The sequence below is a fragment of the Scomber scombrus genome, chromosome 10 (genome assembly GCF_963691925.1).
Source record: "Scomber scombrus chromosome 10, fScoSco1.1, whole genome shotgun sequence".
In the NCBI taxonomy this organism is placed as follows: domain Eukaryota; kingdom Metazoa; phylum Chordata; class Actinopteri; order Scombriformes; family Scombridae; genus Scomber; species Scomber scombrus.
In genome coordinates this window covers 21,096,949-21,121,567 of record NC_084979.1, presented here as the reverse complement: position 1 = coordinate 21,121,567, position 24,619 = coordinate 21,096,949, and the positions used below count along the sequence as shown (strand labels likewise).

General features: G+C 38.8%; 1 protein-coding gene across 1 annotated transcript in view; it reads left to right on the top strand.

Moving 5' to 3' along the window:
- fgd (faciogenital dysplasia) overlaps positions 1–16,083 on the top strand; it is a 52,574-nt gene extending 36,491 nt beyond the window's left edge. Inside the window, exons 5-19 of the mRNA XM_062427582.1 lie at positions 1,128–1,217; positions 3,389–3,525; positions 4,851–5,007; positions 5,645–5,783; positions 7,505–7,563; positions 8,108–8,254; positions 8,343–8,435; positions 8,539–8,618; positions 9,425–9,455; positions 10,287–10,391; positions 10,860–10,913; positions 12,227–12,328; positions 12,501–12,623; positions 14,095–14,235; positions 15,178–16,083. Of these exons, the coding sequence (XP_062283566.1) occupies positions 1,128–1,217; positions 3,389–3,525; positions 4,851–5,007; positions 5,645–5,783; positions 7,505–7,563; positions 8,108–8,254; positions 8,343–8,435; positions 8,539–8,618; positions 9,425–9,455; positions 10,287–10,391; positions 10,860–10,913; positions 12,227–12,328; positions 12,501–12,623; positions 14,095–14,235; positions 15,178–15,423 (1,704 nt within the window). The 3' untranslated portion in view covers positions 15,424–16,083. The remainder of the gene's footprint in view (positions 1–1,127; positions 1,218–3,388; positions 3,526–4,850; positions 5,008–5,644; positions 5,784–7,504; positions 7,564–8,107; positions 8,255–8,342; positions 8,436–8,538; positions 8,619–9,424; positions 9,456–10,286; positions 10,392–10,859; positions 10,914–12,226; positions 12,329–12,500; positions 12,624–14,094; positions 14,236–15,177) is intronic.
- The last annotated feature ends 8,536 nt before the right edge of the window (positions 16,084–24,619 follow it).

Genomic DNA, 24,619 nt, shown 5'->3' with positions numbered 1-24,619 from the left:
CACAATTTGACTTCTAAGTAGTTGTGACAAAATCATGTTAGTACATGCACATCTTAAACTCTGTGGTCATGAATACTGACTCCATTGTGCACCTTACAATCGATCAAATCTATCGTGTCTGACTGGTAAAAAACAGCTTTTTGTTTGGAACACTTTTATTTATTAATGCAGTATTAACAGTATACCGTTACATAGACAGCTTTTCATGTTTAGTTGGTCTAACTTAAAGCCTATTCATGCATTTCAATGACAGAACAATCCCATCATCATATCGCAGTAGGTCCTTTATAGCACCAATATAAAGTTGTAGTAATACACTGCAAAAGATTCAAGAAACCGGGCAATGAATAAATAACATTTAAACAGTATCAATAAACACAAATAAATCCATGAATTGTTACAAAGAATATAATAAAAAATGTTGTTGGCACTCAGAACAGAAATAGGTCAAAATGTCTGCTCACGCATTACATCAGGTAACAATAGATTCTCCTCATAATCGATTATATCAGGAAGTCAGACTCAATTATGTTTTTTAAGTGATCCGTTTAAAGTTAACCTGAGTTCAGACACACCATGACCTCCCTAATCCATTGTGTGAAAGAGAGGGCAGGCAGCCTTCCACATAATGAGGATTAATTGTTGAGCTAACAGTTAAAAAAATGTTGTTACATTCAACTGATGAAGGTCGAAGGTAAACCAAATATTGTCATAAATGGACTTAGGACAACAGCTTTAAACAGAGCTCAGTATACCAGCCACATGACTGAACAAATACAATTCAGCTCTAAACAAACTGATGATCACTTTTACTGTAAATGTGAATTAATAATATAACATCAACCTAAATTATTCTTGTTTTACTGTATGTTGATGAACTAGCAGTCTTTAAATCTTAGGCAAAACAATCCCAATAATTTCATTTCAAAGACGTAGTGTTACAAGTCAAATTGTTTTGTATGTAGTGTGTGTATGTAAATCTACTTGTATTAGTGCCTTGTGATATCTATATTATTATGGTTAGAACAAAAGGCACCATCTGCCTTGAATATGGAGTGTATTCATGTGTTTATCTTGTTTTTTTTCTGCCTCAGTCATAATCTTTGGTGTCTGTCTGTTTCCCTCAGTGCTCAGAGGCTCAGAAGCTCCTGAACATCGCCAAAGAGCTTCTCCAGACTGAAGAGGCCTACGTCAAAAGACTCAACCTCCTCGACCAGGTAACACTGTCCTTCAGTATGCGTCTGTTTCTGAGTGTTTATGATTTTATGAGTGTGACCATGTTTTTGGATGCCTCTGGTCCAAATTTCAATATCCAAAGTGTGCCAGTGGTTTTAGAGATTGAGATCAGGGCTGAGCTGGATTAAAACTGGCACTGTGATCCACTGGACAACAACCTCTCCTCTGTTGACTGGATTACTCAGCAATGTAAGCACGGTCATGTGAGAAACTGGCTGTGTCTGTGTGTGTGTGTGTGTGTATGTGCGTAATCATGTATTTTGTATTCATACATGTGCAGCAAATACAACTGTAACTGTAATATTTGTGTGTGTGTGTGTGTGTGTGTGTGTGTGTGTGTGTGTGTGTGTGTGTGTGTGGTGTGTGTGTGTGTGTCTATGTGTGTGTGTGTGTGTGTGTGTGTGTGTGTGTGTGTGTGTGAGTGTGTGTGAGTGTGTGTGAGTGTGTGTGAGTGTGTGTGTGTGTGTGTGTGTGTGTGTGTGTGTGTGTGTGTGTGTGTTGCCCTCACAATGCTCTATAACTACTTGTGTGTAAATCCTGTGGATTAAGGATATGTGTCTCCTGACTCTTAGCTGGGTTTATAATTAGAAAGCACTTTTAAAAAAACAGTTTGGGCTTGATGATGCTCCCCACCATCAGCTTTTTTCTACAATCCAAATACACAAATGTTGCTAAATGAGTCAAAGGCCATGCTAGAGGATATGTGGGACCATATTTGGGCACAAGGCTGCTTTGAGCTAAATGCTGCCATGCAATCGTGCTCACAATGACAATGTTAGCGTAATGATGGTGAGTAATTGCAATGTTTACCCTGTGCTCCATCTTAATTTAGCATGTTAGCAAGCTAACATTCTAATTAGAATTCAATCAACATTTGTTAATTAGCACAAAACTTAAAGTACAGCTGAGGCTGATGCAAATGTCATTCGTTTTGAAAGTATTTGGTCATGAAAAGTAATGGGGGAAAAAATTGACCTGATGATGATGCTAGATGAACAGTAAATTATTACAGTTCATCCTAATGAGGATGTGTATTTTTTATTAATGTATTTTATGTATGTGTATGTATTAATGTATTGGTAACAATTCCACAGTTTATAGCCTTTCCCTTGTTTTTACTTTTGTAATTTAACATAGTTTTTTCCTTTCTTTTCTAACAACTGCTTGTGTATTGTTATCAGTTGATCTGGGTGATAAGCTGCTGTATACAATTGCCCTTACAGGGGTAGATAAGATAGGTAATGTTATCTTGAATTGAATTGAATTGAACTGAGCCGTAAGTTTGAAATTACTGGTAACATTGGTTAAAAAACTCCCCTTACTATGCTTTAGAACTTGACTTACATCTCTTTTACTGTCACAAGTCATGACCTTGTATGTCGTTTTTAGACACGTTTTTTTGTCATCGTCTATCTGTGTTCATGCGTGTGTTTCTGATGAGAGTTTACTCCTGGTGGTTAAGTCTTCTTCCTCTTCAGTCAGTTCATGTGGTAAAGGAGATGCAGTGCTGCCCTATTACAGAACAGCTATGGTTTAAGTGCTACTGAGGGCAGAGAACCCTTGCAGTCAACTTCCTGTTTTTGTCGCACTACTTTCACCAGTTTCCATGGAAACAGTAGTGCCCTTCCATTGTTGTGACTGGCAGGGAAGCATAGGGTTATGGAGGTGATGGGTGAAGTAATTTATCACAGGAGTTGTGACACATTTTTGAACAGTTTGGAGTTGCCAGATTAGATTTTCTTTCTCTGACATTTTATAGAACTGAAATGAGTCATCAATTAATCAATTTGGCAGAAAATAAATGACACACACTTTTCAGTTCAATTAACCATTAAGGTGATTGTCTCTAATCTTTGTTTTATATCATTGTACATTGAATATCTTGGTTTTGGACTGTTTGTCAGGTTTATATAGTTTAAAGCTATGTTCCAACGTGGCACGTTAGCAGTTCTGTTACAGTTGACTCACATCTAGCTTCTGGTCACACTTAACATGCCAGAGCTGGAAAAACTTAATATGTTTGTGGGGATAAACAACATTGAAATGTTTCTTTTTATGTTTACATGCCTACTCTTTAAATAGAAGCCAGATTTTTGAGGGGGTTGAAAAGAGTTTTTGTGTAAATACTGTCTGTTGCATGTTTTCTCTGCAGGTATTTTGCACTAAGCTCACAGAGGCTGGAATCCCTCAGGACGTCATTACAGGGATCTTCTCCAACATCTCCTCTATCTACTGCTTCCATGACAAGTTCCTGCTCCCTGAGCTCAAGATACGCATTACTGGAGAATGGTGAGGCATAAACATTGAGCAGTTCAGTGGCTTTCCGAAAGCATCAGTGTGACGGTATTGTAGACATGGTTTGGTTCAGTAGTGGTCAGTTAGATTGTTGGTGTTGGCTGTGAAACTCAGACAGCTGGGTGGCAGTGGGGTGCATTATTTGTCAGGTTTTCAGTGTTGGGTTGCTAGGTTGTGTGTGTGTATGTGTGTGTGTCAGAGTTGCAGGATGAGGGCATTTAAGTCTTTTTTTCACAGTCAGCAGGAAATTTACCAGTGTGTGTTTTTGTGCCAACATCAGCCACCCTTGGTAGATAATGACTTCTCTAGAGAGCAGCGTTTAGGGAAATTATCTGTCACATAGTGGCTCCCCTCACATTATTTTCTGGTACTCATTAAAATGTATTGGCTTGGATAGAAAGACTTAAAAACTGTTACACAGAACCAAGGGACTTTCACACAGAAAGTCAGAGAAGTGCACCTAACAAAGAAAGTTCATAAGAAGGATTAATTTGCGCAATCCCTCATTACCATTCTTGAGATTAGTCTAATTTTATACTGGCTTCCATTTGTTTCTAACTTCTGAAGAATGACTGTCTTACAGCTTAAGTATTATACCATTATTGGTTTTAATCTGTAAATCCATGTTTGTGGAATCTCAGTAGAAAAGATGTAATTGTATCAATTAAAGTTTTAATTACCAACCTCACTGTCTAAATTGGAAACTTTAAGAAGCATTTTGGTTTTTCTACCTAAGCTGATACTCATAGTATTTGCATCTATAAAACTGGCTGTATTTTTACTTAACCAAGTAACTTAATGGACCTGGAAAGGTGTATTCAGATGTTGTTAAAAGCTTGTAGGACGTAATTGAGCTTTGTAAATGGCTAGCTTCTTGTGAAGTAATTTATCACAGGAGTTGTGACACATTTTTGAACAGTTTGGAGTTGCCAGATTAGATTTTCTTTCTCTGACATTTTATAGAACTGAAATGAGTCATCAATTAATCATTAATTAATTAATCAATTCTGACAAGCTCAACTTGCCTGTAAAATGTATTTAAAATAGCTTTAAATGGAATATAAAGCAAGCAAACAATAATCTGAAAAGCTTATCTATAATAAATGTTACTGGAACATTAAGAAATACTGTAATATAAAACAGAACAAAATGCTATATATGACGTAAGAAACATTGCATACTAAAACAAGACTCTTGTAATTATTTGTTAAATTGGAGTGAAGTTCTGGAAGAAAGTAGCACCTTAGATTGTTTTGCTTTTATATTAATCCAAGGCTGAATTCACAAAATCTTCTGTTTGTCTGTTGTGTTTGTTGTAGGGACTCTAACCCTCGCATTGGAGACATCCTCCAGAAACTGGCTCCGTTCATGAAGATGTACGGGGAATATGTGAAGAACTTTGACCGAGCCATGGACCTGGTGAATACCTGGACGCAGCGGTCTTCGCAGTTCAAAAGTGTCGTCCAGAATATACAGGTAGGTGTATTTTATGTTTATGTTTGTGGTTCCTGCTCTATTTCCTCTTAGACTGTGTTCGTATTTTCAGTACTTTCCGTTTCAGTTAGTCTTATTGTCTTTTGGTCTGGTAGTTAGCAGGATATTTAAAAAAGTTGCATGATGAATTGCAGTTAAATTTGAGGAAGTCATCCCACAGAACAAGTGAAGAAGAATTTCTTAACAATCCAGGATAACATGTTTTTGACCATGTTTTGCTAATTCCTCATGGAGCACTGCATGCCCTGGAAAAGTCAGTCATATGTAGGACATAATTGTGTACCTGTGTGACATTTGTGCAGATCTAGTTTTAGATGCAGTTTAAAAATCCTATTTGGGTCGCCCTTGTGACCTAGATGTCAAGACACCAACCATGAACACATCATCCCTGTGTGTGCTCAGCTGTGAACCTTTGCTGCATGTCACCTGCCCACCTCTCTCTCCCCCTTCATTTCCTGTCATTACTCCACTGTCAGCTCTCAAATTGAGGATCAAAAATATAAAACTTACATATAATATATATACACTCTCTTTTATATTTATAAAGTGATTTCTGTTATCTTTCAACTACTTACGATTAGCCAGTTTCAAATCTTTGTTTTTGTTTTTGAACCAACAGAAACAGGATGTGTGTGGGAACCTCACGTTGCAGCACCACATGCTTGAGCCAGTCCAAAGGATTCCTCGCTACGAGCTGTTGCTCAAAGACTATCTGAAGAAGCTGCCCGATGATGCTTTCGACCGAAAAGACGCTGAGAGTGAGACTGTCTTTTAACACTATTTGTAAAGTGTGTGGTAGGGCATGTTTCATGAAGGGTGAGTCCACCAAAATAAATTAGAGGTGTAAGAATACAGTCAGCTCACAGTGCTGTACATTGAATGATGCAGAGTTCATGGTTTCCGTGACTCAAAAATCTTGAGGTTGACTGTAATTAACCTCTGAAACTAAACTATTCATCCAGCCTAAAATGTGTAGCAGCATTATTTCATGTTTCATCATTTGTTGCATTTCCCTTTTTTTGGCAAAATACAAACAGTTTGTCTTGTTTGATAAGTAGAACATCATCTGTATTAAATAAATAGCATAAAAAGTGTCAAGATGACAATGACCTCTTTAAGAAGAAAAGCAAAGGTCTGAACGTATGAGCAAATGTTGTTAAAGCTACCATTCAGCTAAAAGTGATGCAATACTTAGAGGCTGCAAGTCAATGGAAAGAACTAAAAGGATATGAACTGATGCAAATCCACATTGCAAAAGAAAAGAGTGCTGGTGAAGCAGAGACACATCCACTTGAGTTGAAAATGCACAAATTAATATATGTAATTATCCTGGTAAAATGAGCTTTAAAATTAGACTGAGCATTCATACACATAGTCAAGATCTGTTTTCACAGAAAGAAACCACATTTGCCCAGCTGTGAACTGTTTGTGGCCAAAAGATGTGAAAACCAGCAGGAGCCAAAAATTCACCTCACCTTGTGTTGTATGTGAACACATCTTGTTTGTTATCTTGGAGGGTGAACACTAACCCTATAATGAAGTCAATCCATGCTGATCCACTTTTACTCTGTACAGCTCAAACCTGGTTTGGGAGCCATTTGATAAAATTAGTCTACATTATACTATGATTAGATTTTAGAGAATATTGCTACAAAAACTCTCTCTCTCTCTCTCTCTCTCTCTCTCTCTCTCTCTCTCTCTCTCTCTCTCTCTCTCTCTCTCTCTCTCTCTCTCTGACAGTACTGCAATGTCTGAATGCTAGGAGATATGCAGTTCTTGTGTTGTATGGAGACAGCCTTACCACAGCATCATTAATGACTTAAATGGGATAATATAATATGTAGTGGAGATGATGGCAAGATGTTCAGCAGCTCCTGTTATACAGTTGTTAATATGAAGCCTGTAAAATGAGTAAATTTCAACCTGATGCTCTGCTTGTAATTTCATCAGACAGATTAATCTCCATGAGCATGAGACTCTGTATGCACAAAAACTACACTGTACATGCTCCTACATTTACTACATCACCTTTAACTTCACCCCTCTGTGTTGTTTTGAGTCCATGGGAGGGTTTCTCTCATCCACTTCATTTGAACTGCACTTTATCATGGTGGTTTTGGCCTCATTTCCCCCGGCTGTGTGTCTCCTCTGTTTATGTAGGCCATGATTAAGATGGCTGACTCAGGTGCTCACAGGCATTAGTACTGTGCTTTCTACTGGCCAATAGCCAGCCTAATGCACATGGTGTGTTTAATGTTAAGAGTCCACATGTTTGACGTTTGATCCTGTGTGACTTTGTGTAGCACAGTTAGCGTGAGACCCCTGACAATTCATACTTTCCAGTGAGCAGGCAACATAATACATATGAATGTGTAAATGAGTGATAGATATTGTCTGCAGTTTGAGTGTAATGAAGGTCTGTTTTTTTATGATTTATTGCTAACATGCTTACATTTGTATTTGTGTATGTGTATTACAGAGGCCGTGGAGTTAATATCTACTGCAGCTAATCACTCCAATGCAGCAATCAGGAAAATGGTGAGGCTTTGCTCAAAACTACACTTCTTCACACTCCTCTGTTTCTATCTTTTTATTGTCACATCTTTCTTAGGTAAATATTTTTAGCTGTCTCGCCAAACGTTGTACTAACCAGCTAATGTGTTTCCCAATCAAAGAATTGCTGATATTGTACTCAGTCAGTCAGCAACATTACAAGTATTGGTCCAGGCGTGAACAAGTTGAATTAGTACAGACAGGAAGTTGCCATTTCCTGCTTCGAATTTCACAGCTTGCGGAAGCCTGAGTGACTCTGCGTAATACTCATCCTTCTCATCTCTTTCCTCTGTCTGACAGATACTTGTATTTCACACATCCTTGAAAGAACTTAAGCAGACTACGGTGTTTATAAATCAATAAAGAAATATAATACCTGCTTTCTGCCTTGCTGGGAAACCCTTGAATTAGAGGCTTAGTTCATAACAAAATAACCCCCTCTGGTGGAGTTTGGCTTGTAGCTCCATCTGTCTATTCCCTCAAGTGCTTTCTTGTCTTTACTCATCCTGCTGTTGGTTAATGTTTTTAGGAGAAGATGAACAAGCTTCTGGAGGTTTATGAGAGGCTTGGAGGAGAAGAGGACATAGTTAACCCAGCCAATGAACTCATCAAAGAAGGACATATCAAGAAGATGTCAGCCAAAAATGGAACAGCACAAGACCGATACCTCTACTTGGTGAGAGACTGTTAGAGGATGTTTGTATGTAACATCCTTGTCCTATGTGCTGTTCATCTCATGTTTCTCATGTCTGTCTCCCATGTAGTTCAACAATATGGTGCTATACTGTGTGCCTAAACTCAGACTGATGGGACAGAAGTTCAGCGTCAGAGAGAGGATTGACATTGCTGGCATGGAGGTGATGTTTCGTTCTGCTTCTCATCCTGTTTGATGTCTTTTTTTTTAACCTTTTATTTATTCTTGGAGGTGCAAATCAAATTTCCTCTGCTTCTTGACCTCAGGTGCAGGACAATGTGAAGCAGAACCTTCCTCACTCGTTCGCCATTATCGGCAAACAGCGTTCACTGGAGCTGCAAGCCAGGTAAAAACATTTGAATAAGCCCCAGAGCAAAGCAGGCTTGACTCTGAACTGGAATTTGAAATGGTGGAATTTGCATCACTGTATAAAATGCAGTTTATTTCTTTGGAACCCAAAAGTGTTCAATAATAAGTAAATAAGACGTAGAATAAATCTAATAATAAATGTATATATACAATATTTGTAACACTTTTATCTAAGCATTTATTTAATATTAATTGAATGATAGGCATTTTTATTTTTAAAATTCCCATTTTTAAAGGCTTTTACTGGTGACACTTTTATTTCATGTCCCTTTGTATTTCGTAACGAGTTGTTGTGTTTCATCACTTTTCGTGACAGTGGACAGTTCCTGTTGGCTATAGAAACCACTGTGTGTTAATGCTTTTAGAGTTGTCTGTTATTCTTCGATAAACCTCTTTAAAATTAAGACACTGCCGAAGTAACCCTGAATTCATTTTCATACTCTTCACTATGATGCTGTGCAATAACATGAGCTCACAAACCACCTGGCTATTCAACTAGTTAGCAAATTGAATACCTAACTTCTCTTTTCACTTATCCTCACAAGGCGCTACATGCTACCTAGCCATCTAAACTGTTTTGGAAACTCAGGTTACGATTATGTCTTATTTACTTATTTAATATTGAATACATTGGGCTTCTGTACATTCCAATTTTAATGTTTGTTCATGGTCTAATAGCACTATTTTAGGTGAATATTTGAATAGTTCAAGCAATTTAATTGTTGTGGGCTGTACTTTTCTGTCCAGATAGAATAATTCCATGATTCTTTATTTGCTTTACAGGACAGCCGAGGAGAAAGAAGATTGGATTCAGGCAAGGATAACACACATACTTACATGCATATAGCAGTACACCCACACACTTATGCAAACAGTCTCTAGTCTGTCATGCAGCATTTAGGTCTGGTGCCTTTGGTAGTTCAGCTTTATTAGAGAATAGAATTAGCAAAGATTTCCTCTCCACACTCATTCAGTGTGTTTGGGAATTATATTCTCTAATAAAGCCCCTCATTATTGCTCATTTAGCCCATTACAGCAGAGTAAAGCTGATTAAAACATTTTTCGCAGGCTGGAAGAGGGGGTAGGCTTGTTACAAAGAGGGTTTGGGAGCTTTTCTATGTTCTCTATGTAAGCATGCAGAACGAGAAAGGGCTGAAATGAATAGAGGAGACATCCAGAAAGCTGATAGACATCAAATGTAAGCTCAAAAGATTCTGGAGAGAGAAGATAATGTTTTAATGCATTACTAGTTGGGCAGGTCTTTTGACTCTGAGCTGTAAGACCATGATGCCTCTGAAGCTGTGATGTCATTGCTGTTGTCGTTCATTTGATTAGGCCACACAGCACGCCACTCTCTTTGTTTCCCATTCAAGCAGGGAAAGTAAAGGCTGCTTTCCGCCTCCCTCTGTCTTTTGTTTATCACTTTGTTCACTTTAATCCTTTCAAGCTAAGCAGCTGACTCTGTAGGACACATGAAATAAGATCACACACTTTCAAATCATGCTGTAATTCTTTTAGCATACTTTAGTGTCATGACAAGAACGAGAGTAAAAAATGCATTCAAATGCTGATGTGTCTGATCAATAATTCATCTCTTGTTTATTTTTTGTCCTCCTCTCTCCTTTAAATCTCTTCTGACTCTCAGGTGATCCAGGCCACCATCGAACGGCACAAACAAAACAGCGAAACATTCAATAAAGCTTTCAACAGCTCCTTCTCCCGGGAAGATGACCATATCCCTGAATCACCGGTCAGTCACTATCACCCTAAATCAATCAGTTCAATGATCAGTCAAGTAGCGGGTCATCCTATGCAATGAATCATGGCTAGCAGTACACCAAACAAGTGCGTCACAGTCTGGTCTTTGTCTGTCTAAATAGCTCTCCATCTATGGATGTGGTAGTGTCTTACACACAAAACACACACATAAAGGAGCTCTTTTTTTCCAGCCATGACAGTCGCACACATAGCATCTGAGAGTCTCTTCTCTCAGAAGTCTCTCATGACCTAATAGGGAAAGCCCAAGTCAAAGTGTATACAAAACTCTTATGGATCTGCTTTGACCCACTTTGGGCTTGCTGGAGCTGGACCTAGGCCAAATGTAACTTGACACAAGCCAGAGGTTCAGATTCAGCAGGACTAGTCTGACATCTAGTGATAGAGATGTGTGACTGCAGGCGAAAGCTCAATGTTTTGTTTTGTGTTTTTTTCTCCTTAGGGTCTCTGGAACACAACATCCATTGATTCAGATGGTGAACGACTGCATGAAAGGGTGAGATACTGTACAAAACAATACTTTGTACCATCTGGTATGCTTGTGGTACTGGTGTATTGGTTTAGAGAGTGTGAGCACTGTCTGGACATCTCAGGTCAGACATTTGGTATCTTTAAACAGGGGCGGATTAACTCAAATCAGCTTTAATGACTCCCAGTTTGTCTGAGCATTGTATACTTTTTAATTAATTATTTGTAATTAGTTTGTAACTTAATTAAGCACACATTTACTAAGGCAGTGGTTCCCAACCTGTTTCTTGAGGGACCCATATTTCTAAAATTGTAAACTTTGGTGACCCCCTACCATGCAATTGCTATATAAATGTAAATAATGACCTTAAAACATGGTTATAATTAAGGGCCCTTCTATAAAATGGAGCTTTAAGGTCATGTAATAATGCAGGTGTCACCTTAATTGTAATTTAGTCTTACACGCAATATCAACAAACTAATTTGTAATTACTCAAATTACCACAAACTAATTGACATGACCTGACACTGAAACCTTCAGGCTACCAAAAGGCTCGGGGGCCCTGAGGCTGTTGCCTGCTTTTCCCTTAAGGCTCATGGATTATGCTTTATGGTTTTATTTAATAAGTAACACTGTTTGTGTTTCATTTAAGTATTGGTCTGTGTGAAAAGGAGCTATTTGCAATATAAGCACTCTGTATATGAACACTTTTAACTTATTTGGACAGATTCTTTTTCTCCATTTTTATGCTTAATTTTCTATAACTAAAAGAACTGTCCTGTAAATTATAGTGGCTGGTGAATGGGGACATAAAATTTCTGATTAAATGGATCTGCATCTTTTTTAACAAGTGTTAGGTATCCTGTATGTGTTTGGTGCTTGTGCAGTGAAAGAGGTTTTCATGGTTGTCCTGAAAGGTACAATGAACCCTGACTGGATGATTGTGGTAATTATAATGACGCTGGTTTGACAATGGCAATGGATCCATCTGCTTCTCACATCTATAAATAGGGAAAAGAATGTTTTGTTCTCATCGACCATCTCGCTGCAAAAAGGATAAAAAAGCTCCCATGTTATTTCTAAAAAAAAAAAGGAGATGAATTTCACACATCGTCCCACAATGTGTCTGATCTCCATTTAAATGTTCTTAGTTTGTATGTGTGGATGTCTGTCTGACTGTGTCTTTGTTAATGGAAAGATGAAATGGAAGGCAGACTGTCAGACAAACAAAGGACGAAGCAAGACAAGCCCTCAGACATTCCTTTTGGTTCAGTTGTGCTGAAACTGAACAGGCTGAAAACCTTGACACGACTTCTATGTGTTTTGTTTTGTTTTTTCAGAAAAGTTCCAAGAAAAAGGAGAAAGAGAAGCAGACATGTAAAGGCTGCAACGAGAGCTTCAATTTCACCAAACGCAAACATCACTGCAAGTCCTGTGGAGCGGTGAGCACAGATGGAATGAGATACATTTTGGCACTGTTTGGTGGGATGTAGAAATGAAGGGATGGAGACAGAAGTCAGGGAACAAGTGGAAAATTTCCTTCGGACAGTTAACTGTGAACGACTGAGTGAATTCTCAATGCCGTCTCCGATTTCTCTCTCTGTCCTTCTGCAGGCCATCTGTGCAAAGTGTTCAAAGTCTTTGGACAACAGTCGAGTGTGCCCGGAGTGTTTCGAGGCCAGCCTCAGCCTGGAGACTTTGTGTGTTAGTGAACAGAAAAAGAAATCTGCGCCTGAGGTGAGACACACACATGGAGACAAACAAAAACAGGCACACACAGAGAAAGACAGCAATTATGTGTGTAATTTAGTTTATGTTTCTGCCTTGCTATGTGCCGGTCCAATGAGATTAATGTCTCCCTCTGTACAGGTGGTTAATGTCAACCAGGGTTCAGTAGCCAGACTGCAATGCTGGAAACAAAAGCTGAAAAACACAGTGGCGTACATATTCAATCCAATTCATTATCTCTGTTGAAAGTCACTGTGTTGTGCAAAATACAGTACCAAAAAGTTTGGACTCACCTTCCTATTCTCTTGAATGAGAAAGTGTGTCTAAACTTTTGACTGGTACTGTAATTGCATGTGCACATAAACACATTTTATATACATGCATACTGTAGTCCATATGCACGTGAACACATTCATATTGAAAGATCAGCTAATCCCTCTGTGATGACTTATATGATAATGAGATCGCAGCTTAAGCTGGAACAGTCGTGTCTGCTGACTTGACAGCCTGCCACAGGTGTCTGTCTGTCTGGGACATTGTGATTGGATGTCTACAGTCTACTCTGCTTATACTGAAAAGCTGACAACCATACCATATAGATATGATGCTGCTGAAATTGTCATATGATTGGGCTTCATTCAGATCAGTGTCTCAACAATAAGAGAAAAAACTCATCTGCAGTGAGATTAGCAGCCACAAGGTGGAGCCGTGGGCCATACGAGGTTTATATACTGTATAAGTGGCAGCAAGAGCTTGAACACCTGTCCATCCACAAATCTCACTGTGTCCTACATTGTTGTTATGTAACCGTGGACAGGGGAAGATCTGCACTGTCATGTACTCATCAAATTTAAACCTCTAGCTGGCACATGATACAGATGGGTTTAGATTCAAATCTACAAAAATAATAATAATAATAATAATAATAAACTCTTTTATACAGCACAGTTACATGGGAATGTCAAGGTTAAATGTGCTAATGTTCCCTATGGACATTGTTTAATTTATTTCATTCACTTATTATATTGTATTTGTGTCCTAAATTTTTTATTTTTTTACCTCATCAATTTTATTTGTTTTTCTATAGTTTCTATTTTGCATTATTTAATTATTATAATCATTGAATCTATTTTAATGTTTTTATTATATATTCATATTTATTATTTTTCTTGTGCAATAGTCTCCATTTTTTTTACTGTTAACATTTGCTCTGTCTTGTCTCTGCTTGTCAGTCATCTGTAAAACGCTTTAAATTACACTAACCTTTATGAGAGGTGCTATACAAATAAAGTTTTAATTAATGAATTGATTGATTGATATTCAGTTCTTTGCCAGTAATGCATTGTGTAAATCATAAGCCATCTCCCAGGTAGTGTTAAAGTGTTTTTTATGTTATTTATATATTTCTGTTGTCTCATCTGTGCTTGAGGATTTTATATATAACTGGTTGTTCTAACCATATATGTTCGGATCTCTTCAGAGACAGGCATCTTTAACGGGGGAGAACTGTCTGCTGTGTGGCCATCTCCAAGTGCAGGAGAAAGGGAAGAGCTGGACCAAAATGTGGGTGGCTATCACCAAGACTGAGCCACTGGTGTTGTACTTGCAGAGCAGTGGACAGGTAAGAGTTAAAGACACACACTCTGGAGACCAAATTTCTGTTGTTTTTTGGGATTATAATCGTAGGTACTTTTTTGACTCCACAATTTATTTCTTTTACCCACCAAAATCTCATCATATACATGTGTCCTTCTGTCACCTTTTACACAGCTGCTGATCCTCTTGCTACACCTGTCTCGCTTTTCTATACGTCTGTCTGCTTCCTCTTTATTAATCAGGCCATCTGTATATTGTAGTTCGTGCCTGGGCACATGAGCAAGTAAGTCAGATCTATCCAATCCTGTCTGTGTCAGGTTGTCTGCACACTGTCTGTGCTCTGTAGATTTGGGCCACGAGGATTTGGTTGTCCTGAATCTGACGTCAGGTATAGCTGCTGTGATCAGTGAGGCTGCTCCACTGTGTGACTGCATTTTAGTCAGATGAAGCAAGTCTTTGGATTTACAGTAGTTCCTTGAAATCTTTGCTTTTTGTGTAGCAACAAATCAACTCAGAAAGTCTCTGGGATATATAACAAGTGGTTTACATGATTGCTTAAAAAAGATTCCCAAAGCAGTCATGTTTGGAAAGCTTTTCACCAAAGACTCATTCATAGCTGATAGCACAGAAGGGAAGTCAGCCTGTTAAAGCCTCCCTGGGTTTCATTTCCAAGACTAATATCCCAATCCCGCTGCAGAAAGCTGCCATTCCAAAGATTAGGATTAATGGGAGCAACATGAGCATTTTCTGATTATGCAGAAAGAAAGAGGGGGAAGGGAGAGTGGAGGACAGGGTTTACTATACTTTCCTGGTGGAATGTATTCTCCTGCAACAGAAGAGACAAGCTGTCACTTGCTGCATTTACAATGTGTACCCTCTTTCCTCAAAATAATGCTTATTGAAGAGAAACATGATTTTAAATACTACCTGATATATCCTGATCATCTTGTTTTGCTCATTTTTGTAGGACTCGAAGGGGGCACGGGCGGTGCCACTCCCTGGGTTCGACGTAAATGCAGTACCCCCACCGGCAGGCGAGAAGTCAGAGGTCAAACATGCACTCCGGCTCAGTCACACCCAGCAAACTTTACTCCTAAGTGCCCCAGATGCAGAACTTCATGCCAAGTGGCTTGACATCCTCTCTAAAGCTGGCCGCGGAGAAATGCTCACAGATGCATCGACGAGCCTGACTGAACACAGGAAGAGCCAGTAGTGGCCATGTTAGAGCCACAGGACTCGCTCCCCCTCCCTCATCTTTCCCTCTCCTGTGTATAGAGCACACATTACTTGAATTCACTTTACCTTGGCACTTTTTTGTTGTTTTTTTTCTTTGATAGGACCACTCAATCCTTCCTATGCCACTTCAGTCTTATCCTCATGACCACACAGCTACTTCTTTGTCTCTGTCTCTGTTTAACACATGCAAAAACAAGAAGGACTATGTCACCATGGCCGCTGTATGTGGGGTTAGGATATTCAATTCCTCTCAGTGTTTTCTGCAGCCGAAGAGAAACGTTGAAAAGAACTCGTGTTTTTATTTGTAATTTAGCTGAAGAAGGTTCCTGTATGATTTTTAAAAAAGTTGAAGTACCTTGTACATTATGGGGGCTGTGTTGTGAAGCATTAACTCTCCCGTGTTTATCTTTGCATTCATGCAAAAGTGTGTATGTGTGTCTGTGTGAGTGCGAGCCCCCTCCCGTGTTAAGTATTGAATGTTAGTGTAAAAACCTGTGCGACCTCTCTGTTGTCTTCATCCCTGCAGGGGACACAGTGGCAGTTCTGGGGTTTTGTACAGTGTGTATACTATAGTGCGATGTAAGGAAAAGTAAAAAAAAAAAAAAAAATAAAAAAAAAAGACATTTTAACTTAAAAAGACACAGAGATGTGTACACTTGTGGCTGGCCACCTGATGCTCCCACTGTCAGCTCCCAACTTACAGACCCTATCTTCATATTTCTGTCTCCTATACTGGTAATTATTCCTTCCTGTCATGGTCTTTGAACTCCGAGACCTCTGATCCACCACCACATTTCTACACTGTTATTATTGCGATTCATCCAGATGAGAGTAAACAGCCAGAATGGGATCACGTGGCCTCAATTCTGACCCTGTGCTGCAGGTTCAGTCCCACAATATCTCCACTTGTACACATGCTAAATAAATCCTTTCCATATATTTCTCTCTCTCTCTCTCTCTCTCTCTCTCATCTCTCTCTCTCTCTCTCTCTCTCTCTCTCTCTCTCTCTCTCTCTCTCTCTCTCTCTCTCTCTCTCTCTCTCTCTCTCTCTCTCTCTCTCTCTCTCTCTCTCTCTCTGTCAGCATAGCAACCGTTTGCCTGCTTTTCTCCCTTTTGGTGATGTGATGGAAACCAAGTACTGTACTGTAAAACTGTTTATTCTGCCTTGCCCTCCGTACCCTTCTCCTATCAGCACCAGCCTTTAAGCAAAAGTAGCGGAGGGAAAAAAAAATCATCATTGGATTTCTTATGTGCATGTAAACTCACTCATATTTATGTACCGTGCTATAAAAAACTTGCAACGCCCCCTGTCCCCCTTTTATATGCTCCAGAATTCATTCTTGTCGTACTGTAAGTGAGCAGAGTCAGCATTGAGTGTTTCTGAACATGGATTGTCCACAGTGGAAAAGCAGTTAAGCATATCATGAATAAACAAGGCGATGTGGTTCATTCAGTACCATGCTGTCCAAGAAGGATCTTCAAGTGTCTTGAGTTTCTATTTGCGTTTTTCTTTGTGTTTTCCTCTCTGTCCACATGAAACACAGACTACAGATGTGACATTTGCTCTAAGAGTAAATAAAGATAGATCCACAAACATATAGATATAAACTTATGTTAGTTCACTCTGGCCACTGTTCTTATAATAGGAAAGAGGATTAATCTTTGTGTGTATGTTAACTATGGTTACTATACTGTAGTTTCATTTCTGTTTATTTCATGTTCACTTCCAGTTTTTACTTCAGCATATCTGTAATGATTTCTCCACTGTAGTACTATTGTGGGTGAAACCAAAAAACCTTAACAGTTTACACAGTGTACACTTGTAACATTGCAAAAAAATGAAACCATAGTTTCTAATTTAAGGCTTCTACCAGATTACTGTATTTCACGCTTGTCAGCTGTGATTCAGTCGCTTCAGTGCAGTGGATCTTCTTGTTGGCATGTGAATGTGTGTTTTGTGAGTGTTTTGATATGGATTCAAACTGCTGAACAAGATAGATCTATAGCAACCGTGGGAACAAAAGCATTTTTATCGACATGAAGTCAAGCACACTGTGACTTTTTTTTAAAAACACATTGCCTGCTTTGTGCAGCAATATAGCCAGCTGTCACCATGAGAACTGCACTGAAACTCCCTGTACTGTAGTGACTTAATACTTTTCAAACATGGAAAATAATGCAGGCAGAGCACTTTACGGTCATCTCATTACAGCTTGCTCAATCTAAAATAATGATCCCAGAGAGCCATAGTTTTACAGTATTTCTTCTGCTTTTATGCATCACAGAGTGATCCGTTTCATAGTAGGAAATGTGGTGTTCAAGCAATCGACGCAATCCAAAACAGATGTCTTAAAACAGGCTTTAGTTTATGCTGTCTGTGTGTGTTTTTACATATATGAAAGTACGTAGTGGTATGTACTGTTAAACTTGTTGATATTACAAGGAAAGATATTGATACACAAATTGTTGGAAAATATGACAAAGCAAAGGGGTTTGGGACTTGAACTATGGCTGATTTCAGCTCTCAGATATGTATCTAAGAGAAGGTGTGGAATGGGTGTTTTCAACTGACGTAGATCAATTTTTCTGCATCTTGATTTAATTCAGTTTCCTAGTCTATCCCTCCCTCTCTTCTGTCTTAACTTTGCAGTCTTCAAATCTGCTTTTGCAGTTTTTCTGGGCCTAAAGTTATTGATGTGAATTTGCCACAAAAAAAAAAAAAATGGAGAGAGAGGACAGCTATTGATAGGTGGTATGAACCATAACTTCTTTATTTAGCAAGTCAACACTAAGTGTCAAAATGATAAATTGAAAGGCTGGTGTCTCTGTAGAGCTGTGAGCTGTGGTGCAGAGATAGAGAGCAAACTGCTGACTGCCTCCTTCTGTCATAGTTTTACATGATGTACATCTAGAACAGAGTGGAGCAGGGTGGGTACTGTGTCTACTGCAGGACAGAGATCATGCTGAGATAAGCTCTCATCATCTCTCCAGAGTCCTCTCCTGTAAAACTCAACTCTCTGTGTTGTTATTTTTCTTTCCAGCCAGTCTTTTACTTTTTTTCTTTGAAAATATATCCAGGCAGTTCTTCTCTCAATAATAGAATAGGGGTTTAGTTGACTGGCAAGCCAGGCTTGTGGCAGGAAGTTTCGCCTCCTTCTGAGTATCTTTGTCTTGCACCTCTGTCTTACTTTCAGTTCATGATGCGTGTCTGTGTGTGTCTGCCAGTAACAGCTGACTCTACCAAGGTTGCAGTGGAACTGTAACATGTCGGATAGCCCTCTATCCGAGGCCTCAAGGCTTGCCTTAATAGCTCTATTCATCAAGGGCACAGACCTCTTTGAATGAACACAAAAGGCAAGGTCAGTTGAACGGAGCCATTATTATTGCCAGAAATATAATAGAGGACAGTTGTTTGGCGAAAGCAAATGAAGATATTTGTTCAGGATTTCAGGTTGTGGCCATGATTCTATGAGGCTTTTTCCTCTCCCACAACAGCTGAAGAGAATGGTTTTAATGGGAAAGCTGTCATATGCACTGAGGCTTAAGCCTCTTACCAGCTGTTTGTGTGTGTGTGTGTGTGTGTGTGTGTGTGTGTGTGTGTGTGTGTGTGTGTGTGTGTGTGTGTGTGTGTGTGTGTGTGTGTGTGTGTGTGTGTGTGTGTGTATGCATCTGTGTGGCCCAGAAACATTTGCATTTTGTGTTCCCAAACCACTGACTACACACTACTGCTGAGCTATTTGGGGAAAGTGGCAAAATCAAATTACCACCTGCTTTTTACATACAATACCTTAAATTTCTTTTCTTTTCTTTTCTTTTCTTTTCTTTTCTTTTCTTTTCTTTTCTTTTCTTTTCTTTTCTTTTCTTTTCTTTTCTTTTCTTTTCTTTTCTGTTCTGTTCTGTTCTGTTCTGTTCTCTTTTCTTCTCTTCTCTTCTCTTATATTCTCTTCTCTTCTCTTCTCTTCTCTTCTCTTCTCTTCTCTTCTCTTCTCTTCTCTTCTCTTCTCTTCTCTTCTCTTCTCTTCTCTTCTCTTCTCTTCTCTTCTCTTCTCTTCTCTTCTCTTCTCTTCTCTTCTCTTCTCTTCTCTATATTAAGCTCTCTTTTCATCCACTATTGACCTTAGAAATATTTTAGTCATCTCTGGTGTTGATTTAGTAGAGCTTAGACTGATGAAAGATGAACCAAGTCCGGTTGTACAGTTGAACCTGACCAGAAATGTCCTCACATAGAGTGCATAAACACTTTTAGTTTCGGTTACTTAGGCTCTTTCTCTTGCAAATCTCTTGCATCTTCAGGCCATACTAGAAGTTGATTTTTTCTTTTTTACTTTTGTGTTTTTGTTTTGGTTCATTTTCCACTTGGCACCTTTAGTTAGAACATCATGCACTGGATAACCAAGGATCCTACATAAAGTAAAGTCAGGAAGTGTTGCATCATGCTGCCTTCAGGCATCATATCTGCAGCAACACCCACGCACAAATGCAAATGCTGAAACTTCTTTGCATTCTCTAGTGAAGCAAGCAGACAGTTCTTCATTCCTGTAAAGGAAGTGGTTGTGACTGTTTCCTGTAATTTTAGTACTATTTGTTCATAAGAGTTTGCTCCCCCAGTTTGCTCCCCCAGTGCCAGTGTCTGTGTTTTTTTTATGTCAAACGTTTCTGTGGCAGGAAATAATAACTGGCACAACCAAAGAGGGCACAATAGACATTTTGTTTCACAACTCAGACACAGTTAAAGTAGAAGTTCATAGCCACTACCCTTGATTTTTTTTTTTTTTTTTAAGGCAGAATCTGAACATGTGACCTCCTCGCTGAAACAAAAATCCACCAGACAGCCTGGGGAAATGTCCTGCATTTAATCACAGAATGTGTGGGTCCATTATAAATCGGAGATTTAAGAGATGATGATGAATTGCTGTAATAGAACAATACATCACCAGAGACAACATCATTACCAACTTCATCTCATTCACAGCCTGAGTGGAAGTGGGGGGGGAAAAAGGAATCTCATTCAGATTCACAGGCACTGGAGAGGGTTGGTCATTCTACCATTATATGTTTATTAAAAATCGTTAAACTGGATTTGATGATGATGATTTCGGGCCTATTTAACTGAATCGCCACAATGAGCTCATTGACTTTGCCTCTCCCCCAAATCTTTCTAGTTACAACCTCCCAAAAGACAAAACAGCACTATTTCATGTAACAAGTGCACTTTTCAGTCCATTCTTAAGTTAACCTGATATCTAATAAATGTCTCTGAGCATCACACCTGTTTTTATTCTGACAGACATTGCACTAACACTAAATTAAATTATGCCGCAGCCTAAATGAGCACACCTAATGAAAACATCATTCACATCTGAACACTGTCTACTCTGAGTCATTAAACAAATGATGTAAAACTCCAGACCTGAATATCTTATTATACAGAACATCAAACATCTCATCAGCTTGTATGGAACATTGTGAAATAATTTGGAGCAACATGGCAGCGTCTAAAACTCACTGAAAGAAACAAGGAGTCATTTGGCGTAACGTCGATCTTCTCAAAATGACTCACTTGGCGTTAGCATATGAAGAAAAAGTCAAGTGACATGCATCCAAACAAAATCCCAATGTCCTCATACAGTACACAAACATAATCTAGGAAGGCACTGTTTATCCAAGATGCACAAAAAATGTTTATTTTAGAGCTGCATTTAGTCACTACTTGAGCAATAATTAGCGATGAATGGACTCACGTTATTAAAAGGTTTTAGTAAAAGCTCTACTGGACTCAGAGACAATGTTCAGTGTTCATTTCAGAAATCTGCTTGGACATCTTGTACTTTAATAAAATATTTGCTGAGGCTGTGTTCTCCGAATGTCCTAAATGTTGCTTTTATATTTTATCCTGTGAATGGAGAAAGATGAACATACAGACCATGACAGCCCTGATATGAAGAGCAGATTTCTATTTTCTCTATTATCAAACACAGTGTGGTCTCTGTTCCCTTTCTGGTGTGTCACTCCTTAACAAAACTTCAGAAAAAATGATACAACTTTTTATATTTACCTGAAAGAAACAATTCTGCACACTACCACCTCACTTAACCTTACAGACTTTCACAATATCTCTCTTCCCCTGGTTGCCTGTTTTCCCATCATCTACTTTATGTTTAGGCTAAGTTACCTTAACCCTTTATTTCACCTCTGTTTCTTTCATTACATCCATTCCCGCCGCCCCAGACTATAATCTCTCATTTTGTGTCTCCAGCACCATTGGTTCACCCTGCTGTTATCTCTCTCTCAATACCTCAAAGGGAATCGTTCCCTGTTTACCAGACAATACATATTAATACTGCTGGGCAAATATGGATGTTCAAACACTTAAGGAACCTTCAGGATAGTTATAATAATAATGAAACCAATGCTATATTCCTTTGCCATGTTTTCGTGCTTTCTTTCACTTTCTCCCTATTTGCTCATGTCTCTTTTTTTTCTTCATCCATCTCTATTCCTCTCAGAGGTGACAGGTGGTGAAAGGATCTACAGTATGCCTGAGGGTGGAGGGCTGTAGGAGGATGTATTTAACAGTGTGATATTGGCACAGAACTTTATACATTTTTGTAAAATTCATGGTTCCCAAAGGATTATCTGCTTGATTTTTGTTCTTCTTTTGTGCCACCCAGGTTGACATTTGTGGTTTTAAGGGAAATGTTCTGATAAGTATTAGATGGCTTGCCACAAAATACCAGGATGATCCTGTCAGGATGAAGTAAGGTAACTTTTAGGATTTTCTAACTTTTCATATAGTGCCATCATCAGGTAGAATTATCACCAATCTAATGACATCCCCATCAGCCTCAGTTGTACTTTATGATTTATACTAATTAGCAAATGTTGGCATGCTAACATGCTAAATTAAATGCATGTAAGCATGGTCGACATTTCCTGCAAAACACCAGCATTTTAGTATTATTACTGTGAGCATGGTAATAAGCTGACATTAGCATTCAGTTTAAAGTGCTGTAGCCTCACAGAGCTGCTATCCTGGATATAAACTAAAGTCCTGTTTTGTTTGTGTGTCAATACTAAAGGCCACATTCAGTTAAATTAGTTTTAATCGCACAATCAGTGCTCCCTTACTAATCTCAAAAGACTATCTCTTATAGTGCCTCATAAATTGATGCTTCAAGTATTATGCAGTCGTGTAATGAAAACCAACCATCAGGTTCGGAAATACTGTACAATATAAGCTTATGAATATTAAATTAAAGGTGCTTTTCAACCTGCTTCACTGAACAAATCCCTGACAGAACATTTTGCCTAACTGACTCAATTTCTGCTCACAGCAACACCACAGTAATGCTGTCCCTCATTGTCTGTGGTGTCTGACAAATGCTGTGAATCTATAACCCATGCCTTGTACCCTGGGCACGTCTAAGGTGGCACTGTGGCAAAGAAATGCTTGATCAACTCAATTTTCTCCTAAAGTCTCATTCTTCTTACCTGCCACCCATTTTCTTCCCTTGCGAGGCAGCTGGATTCACGAGATCATGTGAGAATCCATCTTGTCAGGCGTCAAATTATGTGTGTCCAGCCGCCTCCTATTGTGAATCCAGCTGCCTTGCAAGGTAAGATGGTGATAGACGTGATGGACAGATTGTTCGCACTTGCCAAATATTTTTTGAAAGTGCCTGTCCTTTTTCAAATACTTCTTCTTAGACGATTCTGTGTAACAAACCATAAGCCGTGTCAGGTTACCAGTTTCCCCTTTTGTCAACATTCTATTTATATATATATTGACTCTTAACTTTGATCCCCAAGTCAAGAAAACAATACAGTTCTGCTTTTTTCATCTAAGAAATATCGGAAAAAGATGGTCTTTTTTTCCTTTGTTGACCTTGTGAGTGTCATCCATGCTTTTATCTTGTCATAATTGGACTACTGTAATTCCATGTACTCTTGCATGAGCCAACGTTTATCTTTCCCATCTGCAGCTAGTCCAGAATTTAACCAAAATACAAGGACATGTAATCACATCACCCCTATCTTGGCCTCTCTTCACTGGCCACCTGTTTATTTTGAGTCATTTTAAAAATTGTAGTAATTACATTCAAGGCTAAATGGGTCTTTCTCCAAAATACATTTCTGCACTCCTCAGCCTTCTGAACCGAATCACAGTCTGATGTCCAGAGCCCCCCCCCACACACACACAGACACACCTTTATAACACCTAACCAGAGTAACTTAGACTCACCACCTGAGTTACATATCCCTTCTTAAAACACACATGTACAGACAGGTTTTTACCTGTTCCCAATCTGTAGTCTACTGTTAGCTTATTTTATATTTACTGTGCTTGGATCTTGAGTGGTTTTCTGTTTATCTTTCTTTTTTAATTTCATGGTAAATTTTAAATAAGCGTTTGGTGTCCTAATGTGTTTAAAGAACATTATAACTATTGTTTTGAAAAGTGATATACAAATAAAGTTATTGTTGTTATTATTATCATTATGATTTCTTTCATGCATCCTGTTCTATATCATGTAGACTTGGATCCAAACTATGGACTTGAGGCGCTATAGGGAAGATTGTCAGTACTATATCTAATATGTGGGCGATCTTCTGGACTACGTAAATGTTGATGTTGCCTGAGATACGGTTGATGAACTTTTCCATTCCCGTCTTCATGATTCCTAGAGCTTTGATGACCACTGGTGTTATTTTGCTCTTCATAAATCACATCCTGTTGATTTCAATCTCCAGGTCTTTGTAGTTGGACAGCATGGTGTTTCTTTCGGAAGGTATTGCCATGTCGATGAGCATGCACCTCTTTTCCTTCCTGTCCTTGATAACGATGTCAAGCTTGTCGGCTTTCATCTCTCAGTCAGTGTGGATGGGCATGTCCCAGAGGATCGTGATATTGTTGTACTTAGTGTTCGCGTGATTATAGACACAGAAGACAGTGGGGGAAGAATTAATGGTGTTATGCACAGACCTCCAGGTGTGTGTGAGGAAGAGAGAAAGAAAGAAAGAGAGTGTGGCCTCTACTTTATGTGACAAGGCTACTCTACCACATCCAGTGAATACTTAATGACGTTAACATTGAAAGGTTTCTGGGAAGTTCTAAAGTACTCTACTTGAAATAAAACCTTATGTAGAACAGTAGAGTTTGTTTAGCAAGTTTT